The sequence below is a fragment of the Meriones unguiculatus genome, chromosome 5 (assembly GCF_030254825.1).
Source record: "Meriones unguiculatus strain TT.TT164.6M chromosome 5, Bangor_MerUng_6.1, whole genome shotgun sequence".
NCBI lineage: Eukaryota > Metazoa > Chordata > Mammalia > Rodentia > Muridae > Meriones > Meriones unguiculatus.
The window spans coordinates 102163672-102187754 of NC_083353.1; the positions used below are offsets into that span (position 1 = coordinate 102163672).

A 24083-nucleotide genomic window follows, 5' to 3' on the forward strand; every position below is an offset into this window, starting at 1 on the left:
GCTGTAGCCCCCTCCTTTGTTTCCTCCCAGTTCCACCCTCCCTCCCTCTTCTCCCCATATGTCCCTCCCATAGTCCACTGATAGGGGAGGACCTCCTCCCCTTCTATCTGACCGTAACCTGTCAGGTCTCATCAGGAGTGGCTGCATCCTCTTCCTCTGTGGCCTGGTAAGGCTTAATACCCTCCCCACAAGGAGGAGGTAATGAAAGAGCCAGTCACTGAGTTCATGTCAGAGACAATCCCTCTTTCCCTTACTAGGGAACCTACTTGGAGACTAAGCTGCCATGGGCTATATCTGAGCCATGGGTCTAGGTCATCTCCATGCATGGTCCTTGGTTGGAGTATCGGTCTCTGCAAAGACATATGGCCCAGATTTTTTGGTTTTGTTGGTCTCCTTGTGGAGCTCCTGTCCCCTTCAGGACCTTCTATCTCCCTTTTTTCTCATAAGACTCCCTGCACTCTGCCCAAACTTTGGTTTTGAGTCTCAGCATCTGCTTCAATACCCTGATTAGTAGGGTCTTTCAGAGGCCCTCTGTGGTAGGCTCCTGTCCTGCTTCCTATTTTCTCCCTCTTGCGATGTCTATCCTGTTTGCCTTTCTGAATGATTATCTTACCCACGGTCCTCCTTCTTGCTTAGCTTCTTTGGGTATATAGATTTTAGTATGATTATCCTATATTATATATCTAATATCCACTTATTAGTGAGTTTATACCATGTATGTCTTTTTGTTTCTGGGATACTTCACTCAGGATGATCTTTTCTATTTTCCACTATTTGCTTGCAAATTTCATGATCTCCTTGTTTTTAATTGCTGAGTAGTATTATATTGTGTAAATATACCACAATTTCTGTATCCATTCCTCAGTTATGGGACAACTGGGTTGTTTCCAGATTCTGGCTATTACAAATAAAGCTTCTACGAACATGGTTGAGCAAATGTCATTGCTGTATACTTGAACATATTTTGGATATATGCCTAGGAATGCTATTGCTGGATCTTGAGGTAACACTATTTCTAATTTTCTGAGAAAGTGTCAGATTGATTTCCAAAGTGGTTTTACAAGTTTATATTCCTACCAGCAATGGAGGAGGGTTACCCTTTTTCCATTTCCTCTCCAGCATATGCTGTCACTTGAATTTTTGATCTTGGCCATTCTGATGGGTAGAAGATGAAATCTCGGGGTCATTTTTATTTACATTTGACTTCCTAATGACTAAGGAAGTTGAGCATTTTTTAAGTGTTTCTCTGCCATTCTGTATGCCTATATTTAGAATTCTCTGTTTAGCTTTGTACCCCATTTTTTTTATTTGATTACTCGGTTTGTTGGTCTTCAACTTCCTGAGTTCTTTATATATTCTGGTCTTTTTAAAAAAATTATTTAGTTATTTTAATTTTTATTATTAGTTGCATTTTATTAACTCAGTATCACAGCTATATTCTACTTCCTCATTCCCACCCAATGCCACCCTCCCTCCCTCATCTCCTCCCTGCCCCTTTCCAAGTCCACTGATTGGGGAGGACCTCCTCCCCTTTCATTTGACCCTGTTTTATCAGGTATCTTCAGAGATGACTGCAAAGTCCTTCTTTGTGGCCTAGCAGGACTGCTCCTCCCTTGGGGTGTGGGGAGGTCAAAGAGCCTATCCCGGTCTTTAAGATGGATATTTCCTTAAAAATGAACACTACATGACACTGGAGAGATGTTTCAGCAGTTAAGAACATTTGTTCCTAAACCACGGGGGCTGCATCACTGATAAGGAAAAAATGGGTTTTCCCTGTGAATGCCTATAACACTATCTCCAAAGGAATAGAGAGACAGGAAGACTTCTGTAGCCTGAGATGTGAGCCCTGAGCTCAAGGAAAAGAAAAAAATAAATAAACAAATCAAAACAAAACACAAAAACATTTCTCAGAGGAACAGAGGGAAAGTAGTAGAAGATTTACTGTGTACAAACTTCATACAAACCTACAGGTGTACACCTGCATACATGGATGTACATAACCACACACACACAAAGGTTCAGAACACAGCTCTCATCGTCCCCCATCCTCTCTTTCTTCCTTTTTTTTTTCTGTCTTTCTGAATAAATCATAATAAATGATAATGATAATGTTAAAATCTGTATTAAGAATAGAATAAATGGAGAATTGCCCCATGTTGTTTTATTTTCTATGTGTAACAGAGATATTCTTTCACTGTCTACAAAGTCCAGAAAAATAGCAGTAAGCCAGAAAATGGGCACGAAATAGAGAAGATTACCTTTCTTACCTGAGGGGCTTTCGAAGGTTAAATGTCAGGCCCTGACAGCCCTCATCAGGAAGTCTGGCCCGTTGAAAGTCAGCAAGAAACACATAGTGCCTGTGTTACGGTAACCTACTGTGAGCCCATCAGTTTTTCTCCACCTCACCCATCCTGTTCAATTCTCACTCATCCTCACCTACAAATAGAGACACAGCAATGCCATCTGCCTTTGGGGCTCAACACAGACCTCCTCACATTCCTTATTTTATATATGTATATGTGGCCATTATAAAAGTTTGCACTGAAGTAAACATCTGTAAAATTGAATCTTATTATCATTAATATTCTTCTTCAAAAGAGAACTGTGAACTCACAAGGAGAACAGTACAAGACAGTGGCTATTTACTCTCTATTCTTAAATGGTGGCAGGGACTGTGGTAGGGTCTTCATGAGTCCTGCCGGGCTACCACTGGATTGTCTACAACATCTCTCAACTGCCCAGCATCTGCCTTGCTCCTTGGTGTCCTTGCATCCTAGTTAGCTAAATTCTAAATTCTAGCATTTTTTTTTTTAGGACAAGAATATACACTAATTTCATTTTTAACATTTTTCTTAATTAAAGTAATTTGTTGTTTTTAGTAGATTCAAGAATTAGTATTTAGAGTAGTAAACTAATTACACTGTAAAAATGTTATAAGCCTTTATGTCCAATATTCCTTTATGCTCAAGATGTGCATAACATAAGGTTTAAACGTGCTTCCAGGATGAGGAAGATGACACAGTGGGTGAAGGACTTGCCATGTAAGAAAGAGAAACTGACTTTGGATCTGAAGAACCACATAAAACCAGACCTGTATCTCACATCTGTGATACCGAAACCCCTAAGGTCAGAAGACAGGAATAGTTAGAAGACTCTATGGAAGCTTTGGGGCCAGAGATCTTAGCCTACACAGCAATGAACAACAACAAAACAAAACACACAAACCAAAAACCTTGTTTTAAATGGAGTAGACAAGAACCAACATCCAAGGTTGTTTACTGATGTGCACCTCTGTGGGGCTGAATAAACAGAAAAAACACCGCTTTGAAAAGTGCTACTAAGACAAAGAAACCTTGGTTTCAGGAAGTTTATTTTTTATTTATTTTTTACTATTAATTATACTTTATTCATTTTGCATTACCCCATAAGCGCTCCCTTCTCCCCTCCCTATCCCACCCTCCCTCCCTCCCTCCCTCCCTCCCTCCTCATGCATGCCCCTCCCTAAGTCCACTGATAGGGGAGGTCCTCTTCTCCTTCCTTCTGATCTTAGTCTATCAGATCACCTCAAGAGTGGCTGCATTGTCGTCTTCTGTGGCCTGGTAAGGCTGCTCCCCACTCAGGGGGAGGTGATCAAAGACCAGGCCAATCAGATTATGTCAGAGGCAGTCCCTCTGACCGTTACTATGTAACCCACTTGGACACTGAACTATCATATGCTACATCTGTGCAGGGGTTCTAGGGTATCTCCATGAATAGTCCTTGGTTGGAGTATGAGTCTCTGGGAAGACCCCTGTGTTCAAATTTTCTGGTTCTGTTGCTCTCCTTGTGGAGTTCCTGTCCTCTCCAGGTCTAACTATTTCCCACTTCTTACATAAAATTACATTCACTCTGCCCAACAGTTGGCCATAAGTCTCAGCGTCTGCTTTGATTGTCTGCAGGGCAGAGGCTTTCAGAGGCCCTCTGTGGCAGGTTCCTAGGTTGTTTCCTGTTTTCTTCTTCTTCTGATGTCCAGCCTCTTTGCCTTTCAGGATGGGGATTGAGCATTTTAGTCAGGGTCCTCTCTCTTGTTTAGTTTCTTTAGATGCACAGTTTTTATTAGGTGTATTCTATGTTATGTCTATATGAATGAGTATATACTGTATATATACCGTGTGTGTCTTTCTGCTTCTGGGACAGATCACTCAGGATGATCCTTTCCAGGTCCCACCATTTACCTACAAATTTCATGATTTCCTTATTTTTCATTGCTGAGTAATACTCCATTGTGTAGATGTACCACAATTTCTGTGTCCATTCTTCTGTTGAGGGGCATCTGGGCTGTTTCCAGCTTCTGGATATTACAAATAAAGCTGCTATAAACATGGTAGAGCAAATGTCCTTATTGTGTAGTTGAGCCTCTTTTGGATATATGCCTAAGAGTGGTATGGCTGGGTCTTGAGGAAGCACTATTCCTAGTTGTCTGAAAAAGCGCCAGATTGCTTTCCGGAGTGGTTGTACAAGTTTACATTCCCACCAGCAGTGAAGGAGGGTTCCCCTTTCTCCACAACCTCTCTAGCATGTGTTGTCATTTGAGTTTTTCATCTTGGCCATTCTGATGGGTATAAGGTGAAATCTCAGGATCATTTTTATTTGCATTTGCCTAATGGCTAATGAAAAGTGAGGAATACCCTTGAACTCATTGGCATAGGAGACAATGTCCTGAATAGAACACCAACAGCACAGGCTCTAAGAGCAACAATCAATAAATGGGACCTCATGAAGCTGAAAAGCTTCTGTAAATCAAAGGAGACTGTCATCAAAACAAAACTACTGCCTACAGATTGGGAAAGAATCTTCACCAACATTTTATCTGACAAAGGGCTAATATCCATTATGTATAAAGAACTAAACAAGCTGAAAAGCAGCAAACCAAGTAATCCAATTAAAAAATGGGGAACAGAGCTAAACAGAGAATTCTCTGTAGAGGAATATCGAATGGCAGAGAAACACTTAAAAAAAGGTTTCAGGAAGTTTTTACATAGCAAATAACTTCAACTAACATTTGAAAGTAAAATGAAAGTTACATTTGTTCATTCCTTTAAAATCATAAAGTGGCCCTTCAAATGCATCAGTCACCAGTGTCCACTGAGCCTTTCTGGGACCTCTGTGCTTAAGACCAAAGTCTGTGATTGCTTTCCATGCTCATCCCTATCTTTCCCTTTTAAGTTCTCACACAAACAGCATTATATATACCATTAATATGAGTTCCATTTTTTGTATTTTTCCATATCTATTTTTCCATTAAGTTGAATATCCATTTTCACAAAACCTATCATCTGAAAAAGGAATAAATTCCAGAAGACAAGGTAGCTAAACAAGTCCTTCAAAGTAAAGGGCTTCCCAGGAGGGTAGCATTATGTATTCTGATGGTGAAAATCTTATGTCAATTATTCTGTTCAGAGAAGCTAATTCTTATTCAACAGAAAGTTAAGAAGGTGTATTTGATCAAAGTCTATTACATACAATTCTCAAAGAATTAATAAAATATTCTTGAAGGGGAGTGTGCATTTGAAAGATCAATACTGAACACTAAATAACACTAACAAGCACCTTGGCGCCATGGTGGCGCACACCTATAATCCCAGCACTTGCAGAGAAAGAGGCAAGTGGATCTCTGTGAGTTTGAGGCCAGCCTGGTCTACAAAGTGAGTTCAGGACAGCCAAGGCTAGAAAGAAAAAAAAAAACTGTCTTGAAAAACAAAACAAAAGTCACAGAAAGTCAGAAGGGCTAGGAAGTTAGTTTCTTTCCCCACAAGACAATCAGAACATAATGCTTCTGAATTCTTAGCTCATCTCAAATTCAGAGACTTCCTTGGTAAACATGACTGTCAGAGTGAAATAAAGAACATGAAGGATAGGGTGGAAGAGCATCTCACACCGTAAGGTTACAAGAATGAGGTGTTAAGTGAGAATTAGCTGGAAAGGCTTTTTATTCTGCTGCAAGCCATGCTGTTGAAGATATTTAACACTGCCTTTTAGAGTGGGTTTTATGTACTTAGTGCTAGGCCTTTGGAGTGTTGTAAATTGGTGTGTGAATAAAAGGAGCAGCGGAAGAAACCTAGAAATACTGGACATCAAACATTATTAGGTTATTAAACCATTAGCATATTGCATGAAAAAAATTTAGTCTTGGCTAATTCACAGTGCTGGTGCAGCTTTATATACTTCTCCTGTATTCTGTTACCATGGATATAACACATTATTTCCTCAGGACTATAAAATAATTGTGATGATGATGGGGGCAACTGTGATACAACTGGCTAATCTTGTCGTCAAAGCAAATCAGTGCTCCCAGAATTTGGTAAACAAACAAACTGTAAACACACACACACACACAGACACACACACACACATGATACACCAAAATCAAGCTTAGTGGGCTTATTTGCATTAGAGTGAGAGAAGGGCCACTTACCTAAATATGGGTGAAAGGTTACTTACAGGTGCATTAGTGACCCAGCCTGTGTAAGCACTCTCCAAAGCTGCATCCCTGGAGCTTCCTGCAGTCCCTGTATGATTCTCAGGCTGCTTAGATGGTAGGCTGGTCTTAGAGTTCCCATTTATAACTGTGGGAATGAGCCTTGTAACTCTTACCCATTCTGCAAGCTTCTGTAACTTTGTAACTTGTGTTTACTTTTTAAATTTTCATTTACTTTCCGAGTCTTAAGCGACCTCCCTTTGATGGGAGATAAAAATCATTACTGGACAGAAAGAAGGTCCTAGGTTTTGACAGATTAGGACCATCCCTGAATGTTCTGGAAGGATTCAGCCTTCCACACATCCAGGGGTTGCTATCAATATTGGAACAGAATCAAATATCCAGTAGGAAGAGAGCCAGGAATTAAAGTAATAGTTCATGAGTAACGAGTAATGAGTAACGAGGTCTTCAAAGTTAGCAAATATTTGTAGTTGCCTGTTGCAATTTAAATTTGAAGTGCTTCCGATAGGCTTGCATTTCAAATTTGTAGTGCCCAGTTTGTGGTGTATCTTGAAAATTTTGCAAGATATGACCTAGCTAAAGGATAAGGGTTATCATGTACAGTTTCTTGGGAGTATATTATCCCTGATCATTTAGTGGGACTCTCTTCCTCCTCACCCTGATGTGAATAGCTATCTTTCTGCCACAGGCAGTGATGTATTATTGTTCAAGCACATAGAGCCATACAGAGGGAAGCCTCTAAAACTATCAGCCAAAATATCTCTTTCCTCTATTAAGCTGTCTTTTTCAAGCTGTTTTGCCACAGTGATATAATCAATAGCCACAGTAAGAAAATAATATTTAACTGGTATCTGCGGTTGTTGGTAAATAAACTCCCCACTTCTGGTTCTCTGTAACAAGACTGCAGTTTTCAAGTTCTGTTGGTTTGACAAATTTAAGTCTGAAGTCTTCCCAGAGCCTTTAATATGTTAATGTACCCGGTGACTCTCCAAGAAAGGCATAAACCCTGAAGCATTTCTTCAACAATAAAATATTTCATTACTGAAAATAGTTCTATTATTTTTCAAAATGTTCTTTCTGGGATAAATGTCCATATTAAAGCACACTAGAAACTGTTCTTCTGTGTTATTGGACTGAAGTCATTTCATAGTGTGAGTTTATAGTGGACATAATACCTCCAATATTGCCTTTTGTGAGTACTATAAAAACAGGAAAATTTGCAAAGTATCATGTTAGAAAATTAATATTAAAAACGAATAGGCTTATAAAAGAAGTAAGATGGCCCTGTTAACACAGTAAATACAGCCTTACAGCAACCACGTGATGCTCAGATCTAATTGGTGGACTCATTCTAAAGTCCTCTCAGCTTTGATTTCTGTTTAAAATTTTTGTAATAAAAAGTTGGAATATGGTGAAATAGATGAAGTATTATTTTCATGTGCATCAATAAAAGCCAAAGAGAAGATGAATGGACAATAAAAGCAGCATAAGAAGCAGCAAAACCAACTGACATCACTGAGACAGAACCTAAAGGACACTTAGCAGTTATCTGAGAGTGGCTAGAGAGATAGCTCAGTAGTTACCAGCTCTGGCTGCTCTTCCAAAAGATGTAAGTTTGATTCCTGCACCCAGAAGGTAGATCACAAATACTAATAACTTCAGTCCCAGGAGTTCTGAGGCCTTCTTTTGGCCTCATCAGACACTAGACATGTAGTACACAGATGTATATGCAGACAAAGCATGCACATGAAATTACAGAAAAAACTTTTATGAGAAAAATGTAAATATTATTGAATGAACCAAAAAAAAAACCTCGAATTAATCAAATGACATCTTGTATATCTCACTTTTAATAAGCTTTCCGATCAAGGTAAAATTATTTCAAAACACCATAAATTGAGCCAGGCTTAGAGGTGAATGCCTGTAATATCAGCACTCAGGGAGGCAGAGGCAGTTGGGTCTCTGTGAGTTCAAAGCTGACCTGAACTACAAAGCAAGTCCAGGACAGCTACAACTACATAGAGAAACCCTATCTAGAAAAACCAACCAACCAAACAAACAAAAACAAATAAATAAACAATTAAAACCCCCACAGCGCAAATTAAGTTTAGTCTTGGGTTGCTTGAGCTATTTCATTTTATTTTTTTTATTTTTTTCGGAGCAAGTTAATTCTTAATAAAATTTATTTCAGAAATTAAAAGTAGAAATATCAGTTACAGGGGCATAAAACTGATCTCCCGGTGTTTGGGAATAGAGTTAGGAAGATTGCTCCAAGTTCAAAGCCAGCCTGTTCTTAGCAAGTTTCACACCATTCAAAGGACAAGAACTTTCTTCACATACATATTTAATAACATATTTAAATATTCAGATGTTATCAAGCCTTAATAACTTAAACTTCCCTGTTAGTATGTGAAAAGAGTTAAACAGATGCTGACCTGGAGGTAGATACAATTACTTGTGAAATTATACTTGTGTTTACTCAAAAGACACTCAAACTGGAAAACAGGGCTGTGATGTTGCAAAACAGTATCTAGCCATAACATTAGGGTAGTCAGAGAGAAGATACGATTCCTTCTTCACACTACTCACCAAAATAGATCTTGCAAAGAGGTTAATTATTTACATCGGAAAACTCCAAATTACGTAAGTAATGCTCAGCATGGAAGCACACGTCTGTTCTGCCATCTCAATTCTAGGCCTGCCTGGGATACATAGGAACAAATCTTCTAAAAATGTCATAATTAATTTGGATTTATTTATTTACTTAAACATATGCTACAAAGAAATGTGAGTAAATCTTGATACTCTTGGGCTGAGAACATTTTTTTAATTTTTTTTCTTCACAATTTATTCATTATATATCCTGATTGAAACCCCGTCTCTCAATTCCCCCAGTGCCACGCTCCCTCCCCCTCTCATCCCCTTTCCCTAGTCTACTGAAAGGGGGAGTTCTTCATTATTGCCACCTGTCCATAGCTTGTTAAGTCTCATCAGGATTGCCTGGATACTCTTTCTCCTGGCAAGGCTGCATCAATCAGGGGCAAGTAATCAGAGAGCAGTCAACTGAGTTCATGATAGAGGCAGCCCCTGATTCCGTTACTCAGAGATCCACATGGAGACAGAGCTGCCAATCAGCCACATCTGAGCAGGATGTCTAGGTCCTTTCCATGTGTGGTCCTCCATTGGTGCATCCGTCTCTGCAGGACTCCCTGGGCTCAGAGCTTTTAGTTTTGTTGGTCTCCTTGAGGGGATCCTGTGCCCTCCATGTCTGTCTAATCCTACCAACCTTTTCCTTCATAAGACTCCCTGAACTCTGCCCAAAGTTTGGCCCTGAGTCTCAGCATCTGCTTTGATCCCCTGTTGGATAAATCCTTTCAGAGGACCCTCTATAGTAGACCATCCTGTTTCTTCTTTTCCACTTCTCCTGGAGTCTATCCTGTTTGCCATTTTGAATAAAATTTAAGCATCCTCCCTAGGATCCTCCTTAGTGTTTAGCTTCTTTAGGTCTGTAGATGGCTGTTCTATATTATATGGCTAATGTCTGCTTATTACCATGCCTGTCTTTCTGTTTCTGGGTTACCTCACTCAGGATGATCAGTTCTAGTTCCACCCATTTGCCTACAAATTTTATGATTTTCTTGTTTTTAATACCTGAGTATTAATACCTGAGTAGTATTATATTATGTAGATGTACCAGAATTTCTGTATCCATTCTTCAGTTTAGCGACATCTAGGTTGTTTCAAGATTCTGGCTATTACAAATAAAGCTGCTATGAACATAGTTGAGCAAATGTCCTTATTGAATGTTAGGGCATCTTTTGGGTATATACTAAGGAGTGGTATAGCTGAATATTAAGGTAGCACTATTCCCAATTTTCTGAGAAAGCACCAGATTGATATCCAAAGTGGTTATAAAAGTTTACACTCTCACCAGCAATGGAGGAGGGTTCTCCTTTCTTCACAGCCTCTCCAGCATGTGCTGTCACTTGAGTTTTTGATCTTAGCCATTCTAATGGGTATAAGATGGAATCTCAGAGTTGTTTTGATTTTCACTTCTCTGATGACTAAGGATGCTGAGCATTTCTTGAAGTGTTTCTCTATGATTCCATATTTCTCTGTTAATTCTCTGCTTAGCTCTGGACCCCACTTTTGAATTGGATTATTTGGTTTGTTGGTGTCTAATTTCTTAAGTTCGTTATATGTTTTGGATATTAGTCCTCTAACAGATGTATGGTTAGTGAAGATCATTTCCCAGCCTGTAAGTTGTCATTTTGTCCTGATGACAGTGTCCTTTGCTTTGCAGAAGCTTTTTAAGTTTCAAGAGTTCCCACGAGATCTTAGAGCCAGAACTGTTGCTGTTTAGGAAGTTTTCTCCTGTTCCAGTGAGTCTGAGGCTATTCTTCACTTTTTCTTCCAACAGATTTACTGTGTGTTTATTTATTTATTTATTTATTTATTTATTTATTTATTTACTTATTTATTCACTTTGTATCCCAGCTGTAGCCCATTCCCTTGTCCCCTCCCAATTCTGCCCTCCCTTCCTCTTCTCCTCCCATACCCCTCCCCAAGTCCACTGATAGAGGAGGTCCTCCTCCCCTTCCATCTGACCCTAGTTTATCAGGTCTTGTCTAGACTGGATGTATTATCTTCCTCTGTGACCTAGGAAGGCTGCACCCCCCCTCACGGGGAGGTGATCAAAGAGCTAGCCACTGAGTTCATGTCAGAGACAGCCCCTGTTCCCCTTACTTAGGGAACCCACTTGGACACTGAGCTGTCATGGGGTACATCTCTGCAGGGGGTTCTAGGTTATCTTCATGAATGGTCCTTGGTTGGAGTATCAGTCTGAGAAAAGACCCCTGTGCCCAGATTTTTTGGTTCTGTTGCTCTCCTTGTAGACCTCCAGTCCCCTCTAGGTCTTTCTATTCCCCCTTCTTTCATAAGATTCCTGTACTCTGCCCAAAGTCTGGCTATGTGTCTCAGCATATGTTTCAATAACCTGCTGGGTAGAGTCTTTCAGAGGCCGTCTGTAGTAGGCTCCTGTCCTGATCCCTATTTTCTCCCTCTTCAGATGTCCATCCCATTTGCCTTTCTGAATGAGGATTGAGCATCTTACCCAGGGTCCTCCATCTCGCTTAGCTTCTTTGGTTACATAATTTTAGTATGATTATCCTATATTATATATCTAATATCTACTAATAAGTGAGTATATACCATGTGTGTCTTTCTGCTCCTGGGATACCTCATTCAGGGTGATCTTTTCTAGTTCCCACCATTTGCTTGCAAATTTCATGATTTCCTTGTTTTTAACTGCTGAGTAGTATTCCATTGTGTAAATGTACCAAGATTTCTGTATCTGTTTCTAGTGTGTCTAGTTTTATGTTGAGATCTTTGATCTACTTGGACTTAAATTTTATGCAGGGTGGTAGATATGAGTCTATTTGCACTTTTCTACATCAAATCAGAAAGGAAGAAGTCAAAGTATCACTATTTGCAGATGATATAGTGTAGATGAGTGACCCCAAAACTTCTACCAGCGAACTCCTGCAGCTGATGAACACCTTCAGCAAAGTGGCTGGATACAAAATTAACTAAAAAAAAAAAAAAATCAGTAGCTCTCCTGTATACAAATGACAAATGGGCTGAGAAAGAAATTAGAGAAACAACACCCTTCACAATAGCCACAAATAACATAAAGTATCTGATGTTACTCTAACCAAGCAAGTTATAAAATTCAAAACAAAAACTTCAAGTCTCTAAAGAAAGAAATACAAGAAGATATCAGAAGATGGAAAGATCTCCCATGCTCATGGCTCTGCAGGATTAGCATAGTAAAAATGGACATTTTACCAAAAGCAATCTATAGATTCAATGCAATTCCCAACAAATGACCAACACAATTTTTTACAGACATTGAAAGAAAAATTCTCAACTTCATATGGAATAACAAGGAACCCTGAATAGCTAAAATAATCCTCTACAATAAAAGATCTTCTGGAACTATCTCCATCCCTGATCTCAAGCTGTACTATGGAACAACAGTAATAAAAACCACATGGTACTGGCTTAGATATGACTGGTGAATAAATGGAATCAAATAGAAGATCTAGATATAAACCCATATGCCTGTGGTATCTGATTTTTTACAAAGATGCCAAAACCATACAATAGAAAAAAGAGAGCAACTTCAACAAATGGTGTTGCTCTAACTGGAAGAGAACATATTTTTTTTAAATATTATTTTTAGGCTGAGTGTGGTAACACGTGTCTTTAATTCCAGAACTCAGGAGGCAACAGCAAAAGAAATGCAGTTATTTCTTTTTATGTGTATGAATGCATGCCCCCACAAATGAACATTCCATGCATACCTAGTACTCAAGAGGGCCAGTATAGGATATCATACTCTCTGGATCTGGAGTTACAGATGTTGTGAGCCTTCCTGTGAACCGAACCTGAGTCCCATACAATGGGAGTAAGAGCTTCTAACCACTGAGACATCTTTCCACAATGTCTTTTCAAGCGTGATTCAGCAATCAGAAGTAATAAAAGGGAAAAAATTATCAGGAACAAAAATGAAATGAATAGATTTTTATCTGCAGATAAATACTTCAAAGAAAAATGCAATGTAGAGGAAATGTTTACAGTTTATTGCTTATCTGTATACTTAATAAAGCCTTTAAAAATAAAGGAGGAAATAAGATTTTTTTTTTGGTCTGAAAACATTTGGGTGATAATTTATTCATTTTAAAAAATTATCAATTTATTCATTATATATCCTGATTGAAGTTCCCTCCCTCAATTCCTTCTAGTTCCACCCTCCCTCCCTTTTCCATCATATCCCCTTCCCCTAGTCCATTGAAAGGAGAAGTTCTCCTCCTTTGCCATCTGCCCATAGCTTATCAAGTCTCATCAGGACTGCCTGGATCCTCTTCCTCTGTGGCCTGGCAAGGTTGCATCACCAGGGGTAAGTGATCACACTGTATCTGATCAGCAAAATTTAAAAACAAACAAAGAAAAGCAAAGAGATTGTGAACAATTGGCATATGTACAAAGAATTTCCATATGAGGAAAGTGCAAGGAGTGGGCTGTAAAGATGACTCCACAGGTAAAGCTTTTGCTGTGCAAGCCGAGAACCTGAGCTCGCATCCTCAGAACTCTCATAGAAATTTCTGCATGGACATATGCAAACCTGTAACCTGAAAGCTGTGTGGAGCAGAGAAAACAACAACAAAACAAAACAAAACTTTCTCTAGAGCTTGTTGGATTCCAGTATAGCATCAAGTCGAGTAAATAACTCTGTCTCAAGAGAATAAGGGAAAAAAAATCTTAAGATTAAATTTCAGATGCCCTCTCTTCGTCTCCATTGTGTAGTTCCACACAGCTTTCTGGTTGTAGGTTTGCATATGGCCATGCTGAAATTTTTCAGGGTCTTCTGCTGTAACAGTCATGAGGAAACAAAAAGTTTCCTGTCCTGTCTGTGGCTGGGACAGCAAAGTAGTACAGTCCCTCTACCAATATAGATTAGCAATAGAGATGTATTAACTCTTGTTCAGGCAACCCCATGTTTCAGAATTTACCCTCCAAACAAAATAGCATGTGGACACACACACACACACACACACACACACACACACGACTCTTCATTACACTGTGTGTCATAAGATTCTGAGAGCATTAGATACTCATCGTGGAGTGACATAAATTAATAATTATTGCATTGTCATTAAGAACCAAAAATTTTCATTGAAAGAGAAATTAGAGAAAAGAGTCAAGATTAGGTAAAACTTTTGAATTCGCACTGAAAATAGCACCAAGGTGGTTATGATTTTATCTTAAACTAAAAAAATAAAGCCTATTCTACACGTAGTCTACAGAGCCAGGGTAAATAGTAAGCATGCTTTATCAACATGTAAATGATGTTTCCTAATTTACTGTCTGCTACTTTTGATACCAATGTTTATTCCTCAAAGGAAAATACAAATTTAGACAATCATGCTAATTTTTGGATATCTTGCATGGATATTATACTTTATATTGTAATATTAAATGTTCTCTCCATGCATAATGGCCCACATCTTTAATCTCAGCACTTTAGGATATTAAAGCAGTAGGATCCCATGAGTGCTAAACTACCCTGGCCTACACAGATAATTCTAGCGTAACTGGAACTACAAACTGAGAATCTAGGCTTCAAACTATGACATATAGATAAAACAGACATTCTGAGAAAGTGTCTCAGTAAAGAGACCTAAAACTTGTTTTAACACAGCATGTATCAAGAGTCCTCTGTGTGTTTAGGATTTGGAATTTATACTGCTTCATTACAGCACAAATGTGCCCTAAGAAACAATGGGAAATGCTCATGTCAAGTAAGACAGTCTTTAAACACTTATTTTTCATTGAAGAGTCATAATATAATTTACTTAGCGAATTTATAATTTATCTATTTGGAAGTGAGTAAAATGTCCCATTAGGCAAAGGTACATGCTGCACAGGTTAATGAGTTTTAGCTTTAGTTCCCACATCACAGGATAGAATCAACTTTTGCAAGCAATACTGACCTCTGCACAAAGGTGTACACACACACACACACACACACACACACACACACACACACACACACTTGAACATATACACAAACACATATGAATATAATTAAAAAAGTCCAGTCATCTGTTTTATGATCTATTCAGCCATTTCCTTTTTAACAAAGGGTCTCATCTGTGCCACACTGGCCTTAAAATCTTGAACGTTCTGGCTTCGCCTCCCAGCTGCTGGGTTCACAGGCACCCATCCAGTCACCTGACCTGGATATATAATAAAATTCTTAGGTCACTGAGCACCTGCTAGATGTTCAATGCTGGCCTTTGAGACAGAGGGTATGCAATTTGCCAGGGATACCGATGGGTAGAACCTTACAAAACACTACCCCAAAGTATATAATAGAAAATTGTGAAGTTTAATGTGACTGATAGGCCAAGTAGAGAAACTCTGCTCTTATTTCTGGAATGGAGAATTAAATGAGGGGTGGAAGCCAAGACAAAGGACTTCCTGACAAACGAAGCCAAAAATGTGAGCAAAGCTAAGAGGGTTAACAGGAATCACACATGTATGGAAGAAATGGAAAGGGTTTGTTGTGACTCTGTGTCTCCACAAGACATCAGAAGCAACCCAAGAAGTCTCACAACCATGTCTGCATAAGCAAGGGGAATATCAATACACAGGCCAAAGTAGATGGAGAAAGCCCATGAGGCCTCACCCCTACACAAAGAACTACAGGTGATGATGGAATGATGAGAGCGGGAAGAGGATTCCTCTCCAGAGAAAAGTACAGCAATTGACTATCCAACTCCAAATGGACAGTCCAGAAAATATATACGTACAAGTAACATTATACAGACTGAGTACATTGTATTTAGGAATAGATATGTATAGACAAAAATGCACGTAACAATAATTAATGAAAAAGGAAGCCAAAATTTTGAAAGAGAGTGAGGAGGGTTATATAGGAGAGTTTAGAAAGAAAAAAGAGAAGGGGCAAATGATATAACTGTATTATACTCTCCAAAATTAAAAATTATAAAAAATACTCAAGTAAACTATACACACACACATATGAAACAAACAAACAAACATAGAGACAGGGTGGAGGTAGTTCAATGTGGTAATAACATGATCTATGGTATGACAAATATGAATTTCCACCATTGCTTTCCAATGTACAGAGTAATGAGCAAGAATGTGTGCCTCACAGAATGATGATGGAACTTAGAGAAGCAGAACAAACCTGAGTAACATTCCACCATGCAGGAGAACTGAGTCCTTGTCAGCTGTCAGCATGACTGAGCACATGGGGCAAGCTGAAGAATGACCACCTGTTGTAGTCAAGGGAAGAGGTTTACTTTGTATTCTGTGCGCAGTGGAGGCCTAGTGAGGAATGTGAATGAGTGTTGAGTGAGGTCGTCAGCTCTGCCCTTTGCAGAGATAAACATAGACAATAAATTATTGAGTGGAGACCTCTAGCCTGACTTTCTGATGAAAGATAAGGAAATGATAAAACCCAAATGTTGGCAGTGTGTCCAAAATATGAATTGTCTGAAATAGAATTGATAAGACTGCTACATACATTACATTGCTCTCTCTCTCTCTCTCTCGTGTGTGTGTGTGTGTGTGTGTGTGTGTGTGTGTGTGTGTCAGTGGGGAGTGAAATAAAAATAATGAGACCAGAGTTTCTGCTCAGAGTACACCATCTCCAGTAATGACCACAATGGACACAGGAGCACAACAGGAATGGAAATTTGGGAAGGATGATGAGTTCAATACTTGAATTCTATATGCTCCTCTCTGTTATGATTCAATTGTCCCATCCAGAGCAAGAAATCTTTAAAGATTTTAAGATAGACCTCTCACCTCTCATCAGACTAAGACAGAAAACATGAACCTATTGGTTGTCTGGAAACATGCTACTCTAGATACCATGTTGGCTCATGACAAAAGCCAAAAGACATTCAGTGTTCCTCTGAATGTCTGCTTTTAAGGCATACCTGATAAAACAGTTAGTGTGACAACCTTCACAGAAAAACTTCACGTATTAAAAAATTAAGATATGATAAACGCAGGTAGCAATGTGGTTCACATTGTTAGACATCTGGGAGATTGTTGTCTTCATGCATGTTCAAAAACAAATGGAAATGTGCACTCCCACTCAAGGCCGATCTGTGTGTTTCTTGTTTTAATGTGCAGGACAGGAGCGAATTGGAAAAGACTCCAATTATGAGCAGGAGGGTAAAGTACAGTTTGTGATCGATGCTGTCTACGCTATGGCACATGCCCTTCATCATATGAATAAGGATCTGTGTGCTGACTACAGGGGAGTGTGTCCCGAGATGGAACAAGCAGGGGGCAAGAAGTTGTTAAAGTATATCCGCAACGTTAACTTCAATGGTAAGTCTCTAAAATGTCTATCCTGTTGCGAGAAAATATCTAATGCTAAGAAAATATCTTCTCTTTCATAAGTTAGAGAAATTTCCTGATAGCATTGCTATTGACTCAAGTTAGAACAAAAGCTAATTAATTATATGTTTTAAGTGATTGGAAACCAGTGTGACAATGGTAAAGAAATGAAACTTAGAAAAGAGAATGAATGACTACATACTAGAGGGTTATGGTGTTGTCTTAATTAGACTTTCTATATCTGTGGCAAAACAGGCTGACAGAAAAAGCAAGTTGGGAAGAAGAGAGATTATTTGGCTTGTAATTCCATATTGTTGTTCATTATTGAAAGAAGACAGTACAGGAATTCAAACAGGACAGAATCCTGGAGGCAGGTGCTGATACAGAAGCCACTGAGGGGTGCAACTGACTGGTTTATTTCCCCTAACCTCCTCAGCCTGCTTTTTATAGCACCCAAGACCACCAACCCAGGGATGGCCCTACCCATACTGGACCCTCTCACATTGATCACTAATTGAGAAAATGCCTTATAGCTGGGTCTGAGGAAGGCATTTCCTCAACTGAGGTGCTTTCCTCTCTGATGACACTAGCTTGTGTCAAGCTGGCACAAAATCAGCCAGTACAGAGAGGTTCTTTTTTTGGAAATCTAGGTCTTTTACATAAAGCCATTTTTTTCTTTATTAAATGTAGGTAATGTAGAGAAAAAGAAAAAAAATGAAGGGAAAGAGGCAGGAGATGGATAGTTCCAAGATCAAAAGGGATAGTTGAACATTTATTATACAAACTACTTCTCAGGTTTTGATTTACCCTTCAGACTGCTAACTCCTGTTGTGATAAACTACCTAAAAGAGAACAGTAAATGTAAACAGAGAAAAACAGAGTAGATAGTGCAGGAGACACAGAGGCACACCCCCTCTCTGATAATACTTTTTCTATAATTTGAGTCTGTGAGTCTTACGATGTCTTGATGCTTAGCATACCAGTACTTAAGGAATTCAGCTAAAATGCAATGTCTGAGCGATGTAAAAGTCAATAGAGAGTGTAAAAAATAATTCTACACATGTCATCGATAACCAGCATAACAACAATAAAAGGGATTAAGAAAGAAAACATGAGTACACTTCTGCCAGGGTGCTAGATCCTCCCATATCAATCATTAATCTCTGATTGCTTCCCCCTAGGGAGGGGGGGGTGCAGCCTTGCCAGTCCACAGAGGAAGACAGTGCACCCAGTCCTGATGAGACCTGATAGGCTAGAATCAAATAGAAGGGAAGGAGGACCTATCCTATCAGAGAACTAAGGGAGGAGCATAGGGGAAGAAGAGGGAGGGATGGTGGGATTGGGAGGAGATGAGAGAGGGATTAACAGCCAGGATACAAATTGAATAATTGTAATGAATGATAATTAAAAAAACATTTTCATGTAATTATAAAAAAATAAAGAAAAAGAAAATGCCTTATAAGTTTACCCATAGACAAAATGATGGAATAACTTTCTGAACTGAAGTTCCTTGTCCTAGATTACTCTAGCTTGTGTTGAGCTGACAAAAACAAGTAAACAATAACAAAATTAAACTAGCACACCTAATAAATATGCACTTGGGAGAAATTCACAATTCTGATGCTAGCTTTTGCGTATAATAGGACTGAGAAAATATTAAATATGTTATGTATAATAAGAAATGTGTCAGGGCAATACATTAATAGAAATTGTGTATGACTAAAATTGCAGAATCAAAATGGAATCATGTACATATGCAGCTAAGTATCAAATTAGATATACATGAAGCTATGTCTGTATGTCTTGGGCTCTCTGTACACTTAGAAGTCAAAGAGTAATTGTTGGAATCTCAAAATAAATAAGAATACCTAGCATTAAGATCTTACAAGAAATATAATTTTTATTCCAAAGAGCCAGAAATCCTTATTTCTGATTTACTTTCCTCCTTTTAGGTAAATAAATAAATGTCTAATGTGAAGGAAGTAACTGACACACACAACAACTACCAAATGGCAGGAATCAATCTATAAATCTATAAATCTTCTTCCAATGTGCTTTGAAGAATTTAGGTTTCCTTTTGCATAGTTACAAAGATTATTGCCTTTTCTTTTTCTTATTAAGCAGAGTTGTATTTGTCCACAGACTCTGGTAAGAAATTCCGTTTACTCCTAGAAATGTTTTTGTAGACCTGTGGAGTACAAGTCAGTAATTCTGACCTTCACATTCACAAAAGCATTGATTTGGTTAATGATAAAAGTGTCTGAAAAGTATTGCCATAGGTTCTCTAAGTGGGTAACTGCTTCCTGTAATGGAGATGGGAGCTAATTTAGAGGGTTTTTTTTTTTTTTTGGTTTTTTGTTTGTTTGTTCATTTTAAATGACTAGTTACCTTTTCTTGAATCACAAATACATGCAGAGACCTGTGTACAAATGCATTCGAGTTGTCTCCATGTTCATTAATAGGTCAAAATGGAAATGTTTACTAGTGTAACTTTAAAGAGTTTGGTATTTAAAACTCTGAAACAACAACTGTATGATTAATCCATTCAGTCAGGAATATACCTATTATCTGGACTCACTGATTCCTAGGAAAGAAGGGAAAGTCAGCATGTATGTTGCTAAAGCACGTCTCAAATAGTTTTGGTTTTCTCCCTAGAGAAGTGAGAGCCATCTTCAATTTTTCTGAAATCTGTCTGTGACTAGTTTGAAAGGATACTATGGAATTTCGAAAGTATAAAAATGGAATTAAGTACTAAGTGGTCTTCTTGACATATTTGTATTATATTAAAAAAAAACAACAACAAGCTTTCACCTGTCATTCTGAAAGCAAAGCAAGATGCTACAAACAGAAGTAACAATAAATATTCTGACCACATTTAAAGCTGAGTTTTCCATGACAGCCAGCATCAGTTTCTATACATTTAACTCAAAGTTGCCTTTGCTGATGCAATAGACCAAGAAATCCTTATCTTCAGTGGCCTCTCCAAAATGTAGAAACCATTCTCATTGGTTCCAGCAGTATGGTTCAGGGTGTCCTGTTGAGGAGAAAGATACAGAATACGAATCAGTACAGAAATCTGGATTCTACATGGCATAAAAAACAAATAAGAAGAAAAAAACCTTTTCGGTAAACGCTTTGATGCAGAAAATAGTTTTGTCATCTGGGCATCAGGATTTTCAAAGCTTCTCTGTTCTGGAAGAAAAGTGGTTTCTGTCACACATTGGCATCCAGCACAGTTTTCAGACTTGGCTACGCTCTGAACTGTCATCCGTTCTATGCTACCTGTTGGATCACAGACACTCTAGTCCCCTTCTTTTTCTCTCTCTCTTTCCACACTGCAGTTCTTTCTCTCCACAGAGTTGATTAGAAAGTGTGCTGTTCTGTGGCCTTGGTGTTGAAACATGACACACACACACAGCAGTGCCTTGTAGCTGTAGGCAATTTAGTATAACATTTTATCTTTACCTTTAGAATTACTTTTATCGTTGTTGTCTTTTACATTGTAACTCTGGCAGGTAGGCTAAGCCAAGCTAGATTACATGGTTTACAGCTGCACAAAACTGCAAACATTCTTTAAGAGTTAAAAACTTGTTTTGTCCTATTGGAACAGAAAGCTTTTCCCCTTCAAGACCTCCTTCATGCTTCCTATGCTATGATGTTTGTTCTCTTCATGCTCCTAATAACCTACTCTCAGACTTTCTCATGGTTGTTTATAGCTAGGAGTCTGTAACTTTTCTAATAGAGTTCTTGTTGGGGCTGGAGACATGCCTCAGCCATTAGGAGTCCATATTACTCTTTCAGAGGTTTACAGTTCAGTTTCTAACCTAAGTGTTGGGTGGTTCACATTTCCTGTAACTCCAGCTCCACGCCATCCAGGGCTCCTAATGGCATGCATAGAAGCATGCACTAACCTTCATAAACATGCACTTCCACTCCCACTCCCTCTCTACCCCCACTTTCTTTCTCACCTCCCCCAATTTAAAAATTAAATTAAATTTATAATCCAAGCTTTCTAGTAAAAGGTAATTCAGTGTCAGCCCTCCTGTCTGTGATCCTGGTTTTATAGGTTATTACATTTTCCATCGTGACTGGTAGTCCTACTTCTTGTACCTTAATGCTCCTGCATTATGGCCGTCACACTTTACAGGATCTCTGCAGGTAACCACCTCCTCTTTTATATTTTCTTTTCCTCTTCTCTGGACTTTTTGCTTATGGTTTTCTGTTCTCAAAGTCCATTAAACACATTAGCTATTTTCCTTTTTAATAAGTCTAGGGATAGCTACTGTTAAAGGGGATTGTAAGAAGGGAAAAAGCACCCTGAAAATAATAAGCCCATTTCATTAAAGAAGGCATTCAGAGGTCAAAGCTACACACTCTTAAAAATAATCATTTAAATAAAGTATTCATGTCCTCTGCTATAATTTTTAACACAAACTTTAATAGGAATAGAAAAGACTTGACAAGAATCATTTTCCTCCATAAAGATTTTGAGAAGGGAGAAAGATAAGGCCATGTGTCCTGTTCTGGTGAAGACTGGGCAGAGCACCATGTTTGTTTGTTTGTTTTTTTTTTTTTTTTTTTTTGAAACTCTGGGCCTTAGATAGGCTTTCTCTCTCCTCTCCAAAAGTGTGAAAGGCTCCAGGAGCATTCACAAATAACGCAGTAGTTAGAGGAAAGCACATAATGAATTGGAGCATCCTGTGGGAGGGAGAAGAGTGGGCAGCTAAATAGCAATTTCTTGCTGCAGTGTTAAGGTTCTCACTGCTTGCGAATGACATGCAACATCAAATTTCATCTCTTGTCCTTACAAACCTGGAATGTTTGCTAAAATCAGGATACCATTGTTCAAATTTTCTCTTGCATCCATTGTCCTGTGTTTCTGCTGTTTGTTTCCCCACCTCATTCTGGGGAGCTTTGTGTAACACAGATGGCTATATGTAACAACAATAAAAGTGGGGGAAAGGCTATGAATTTGAGAGACAGAAAGTTGGAGCGCATGGGAGAAACTGAAAGGAGAAAAGAGAAGGGAAGAGCAAATGATTTACTGTATTATAATTTCAAAGAATATTTTTAAAATTGTTGTGATGAAGCTTTTATTATGGTCTCTAGCAAGTATGTCTTGAAACTGCATTGAAGCAGTGGACTGTAATGGTTCTTTGGCCACAAACAATTCAACCATTGATTCAAATTTGTGGGACCAAAAGAGTATTCATAGGTGTCTAGTGCCCATTCCCACTGGAGGATCCATACTGCTGTTAGAGAAATAGAAAAAGATCCCAGAAACAAGAAAATTCTAATTGGATCTCAAGAGAGCAGCATATGTGCACTGAAAAAGAAAAAAAAAACACACTTCAATGTGGCTAAACTAAGTTATGTGTTATTTTTGGTCTTGAAAATATAGGGAAATAAACACTGGCAAAATAAGAACTATTAAAAATTATTAAAGAACTGGGGTGTTGGCTCCGCAGTTAAGAGTTTACTGTTCTTGCACAGGAGCCAAGTTCAGTTTCCAGTACCTATATTAGGTGAATCTCAAATGCCTGTAACTCCAGCTGCAGGGGATGCAAGCCACTCCTGTACACATGTAACATGTAGTCACACAAGGACATACAGGCACAAAACTAGGTTAAAAAAGCCTTCCAGATAGGAGTCCAAGATGGCAGCAACGAGAACACACCATATCTGAGGGTCAGAGGATCCAAGACTCAGGATTGGTGAGTGGAGGGGTGGCTGAAGAGGGAACAACAATGAGCTGGGACAGTTTGGATCCAGGTTACCCGAGGACATCTCAGGGGTTTGAGGGCAGTGAACACTTGACCCCCTGCACTTCTCCTTGCCCTAAGCAGGGCCCGCCCTGCGTGGCAGAGGCAACAGTGTTTGCCCCAAGCAAGATCCTCCCTGCTCATTGACTTAGATGGCAGAGGCACCTGTCCAAAGTATGGGTCTATATGGCCCAGTGGTGACAGATCTCTTACACTTTCATTTGTCCCCGCAGGCCCAAATCTGCAAGTAGAGAACAGGGGAAATACCTGTGCTTTCTACATAGGCCTGCGAGCAAGTGAGGGTGCCTTTAAGTGAGTACCTGCAGAGCCTCAGATCCCGGGTCCATCTATGCTAGCAGCCAGACATTGGATTCCTCCCACCCACAACCCAACTGTGGGCAAAACAGGAATCCTTGGGACAGCATTCTCTATATTCAAGCCCCTGTTCTGTGAGTCTTCCAGTGGAGTCCAGGCGAAGAATTCCTAGAGCCAAGATGGTGGAACCCAGACAGATCCGAATACCTGGAGGACAGTTCAGCAGGTGTGTGGGCCACTGAGGTATTCAGGGCACCTGTGCATTCACATTGTGCCCCTGAACAGCTTCCACACATACACATACACACACACACACACACACACACACACACACATACACACACACACACACGTGTGTGTGTTTATGCTCTACCCTTCCAGATATCTACAAGATCTAGTACCCTGACCTTCAAGGCACTCTTCCACACAAATGCCCATGCTTGTGCATATGTGCTTGAGATCTTCCTCCCTTAACTACAGCTGAAACACCAACACACACTCTCTTGAACCAGTGGACCTCTCTCATCTTCCTGAAGAATACTATAGACGCCAGAGACAGATGGACCAAGTCTGAAGTA

At 39.1% G+C, this 24083-nt stretch overlaps 1 protein-coding gene across 9 annotated transcripts in view; it reads left to right on the forward strand.

Moving 5' to 3' along the window:
• Grm7 (glutamate metabotropic receptor 7) overlaps positions 1-24083 on the forward strand; it is a 920878-nt gene that overhangs the window by 607599 nt on the left and 289196 nt on the right. For all 9 annotated transcript variants that reach the window (XR_009591906.1, XR_009591904.1, XR_009591905.1 and 6 more), the window contains exon 6: positions 17219-17419. Coding sequence is in view for 3 of the 9 variants with exons in the window: in XM_060383884.1 (XP_060239867.1) it covers positions 17219-17419 (201 nt within the window). In the remaining 6 variants the exon portion in view is untranslated. The remainder of the gene's footprint in view (positions 1-17218; positions 17420-24083) is intronic.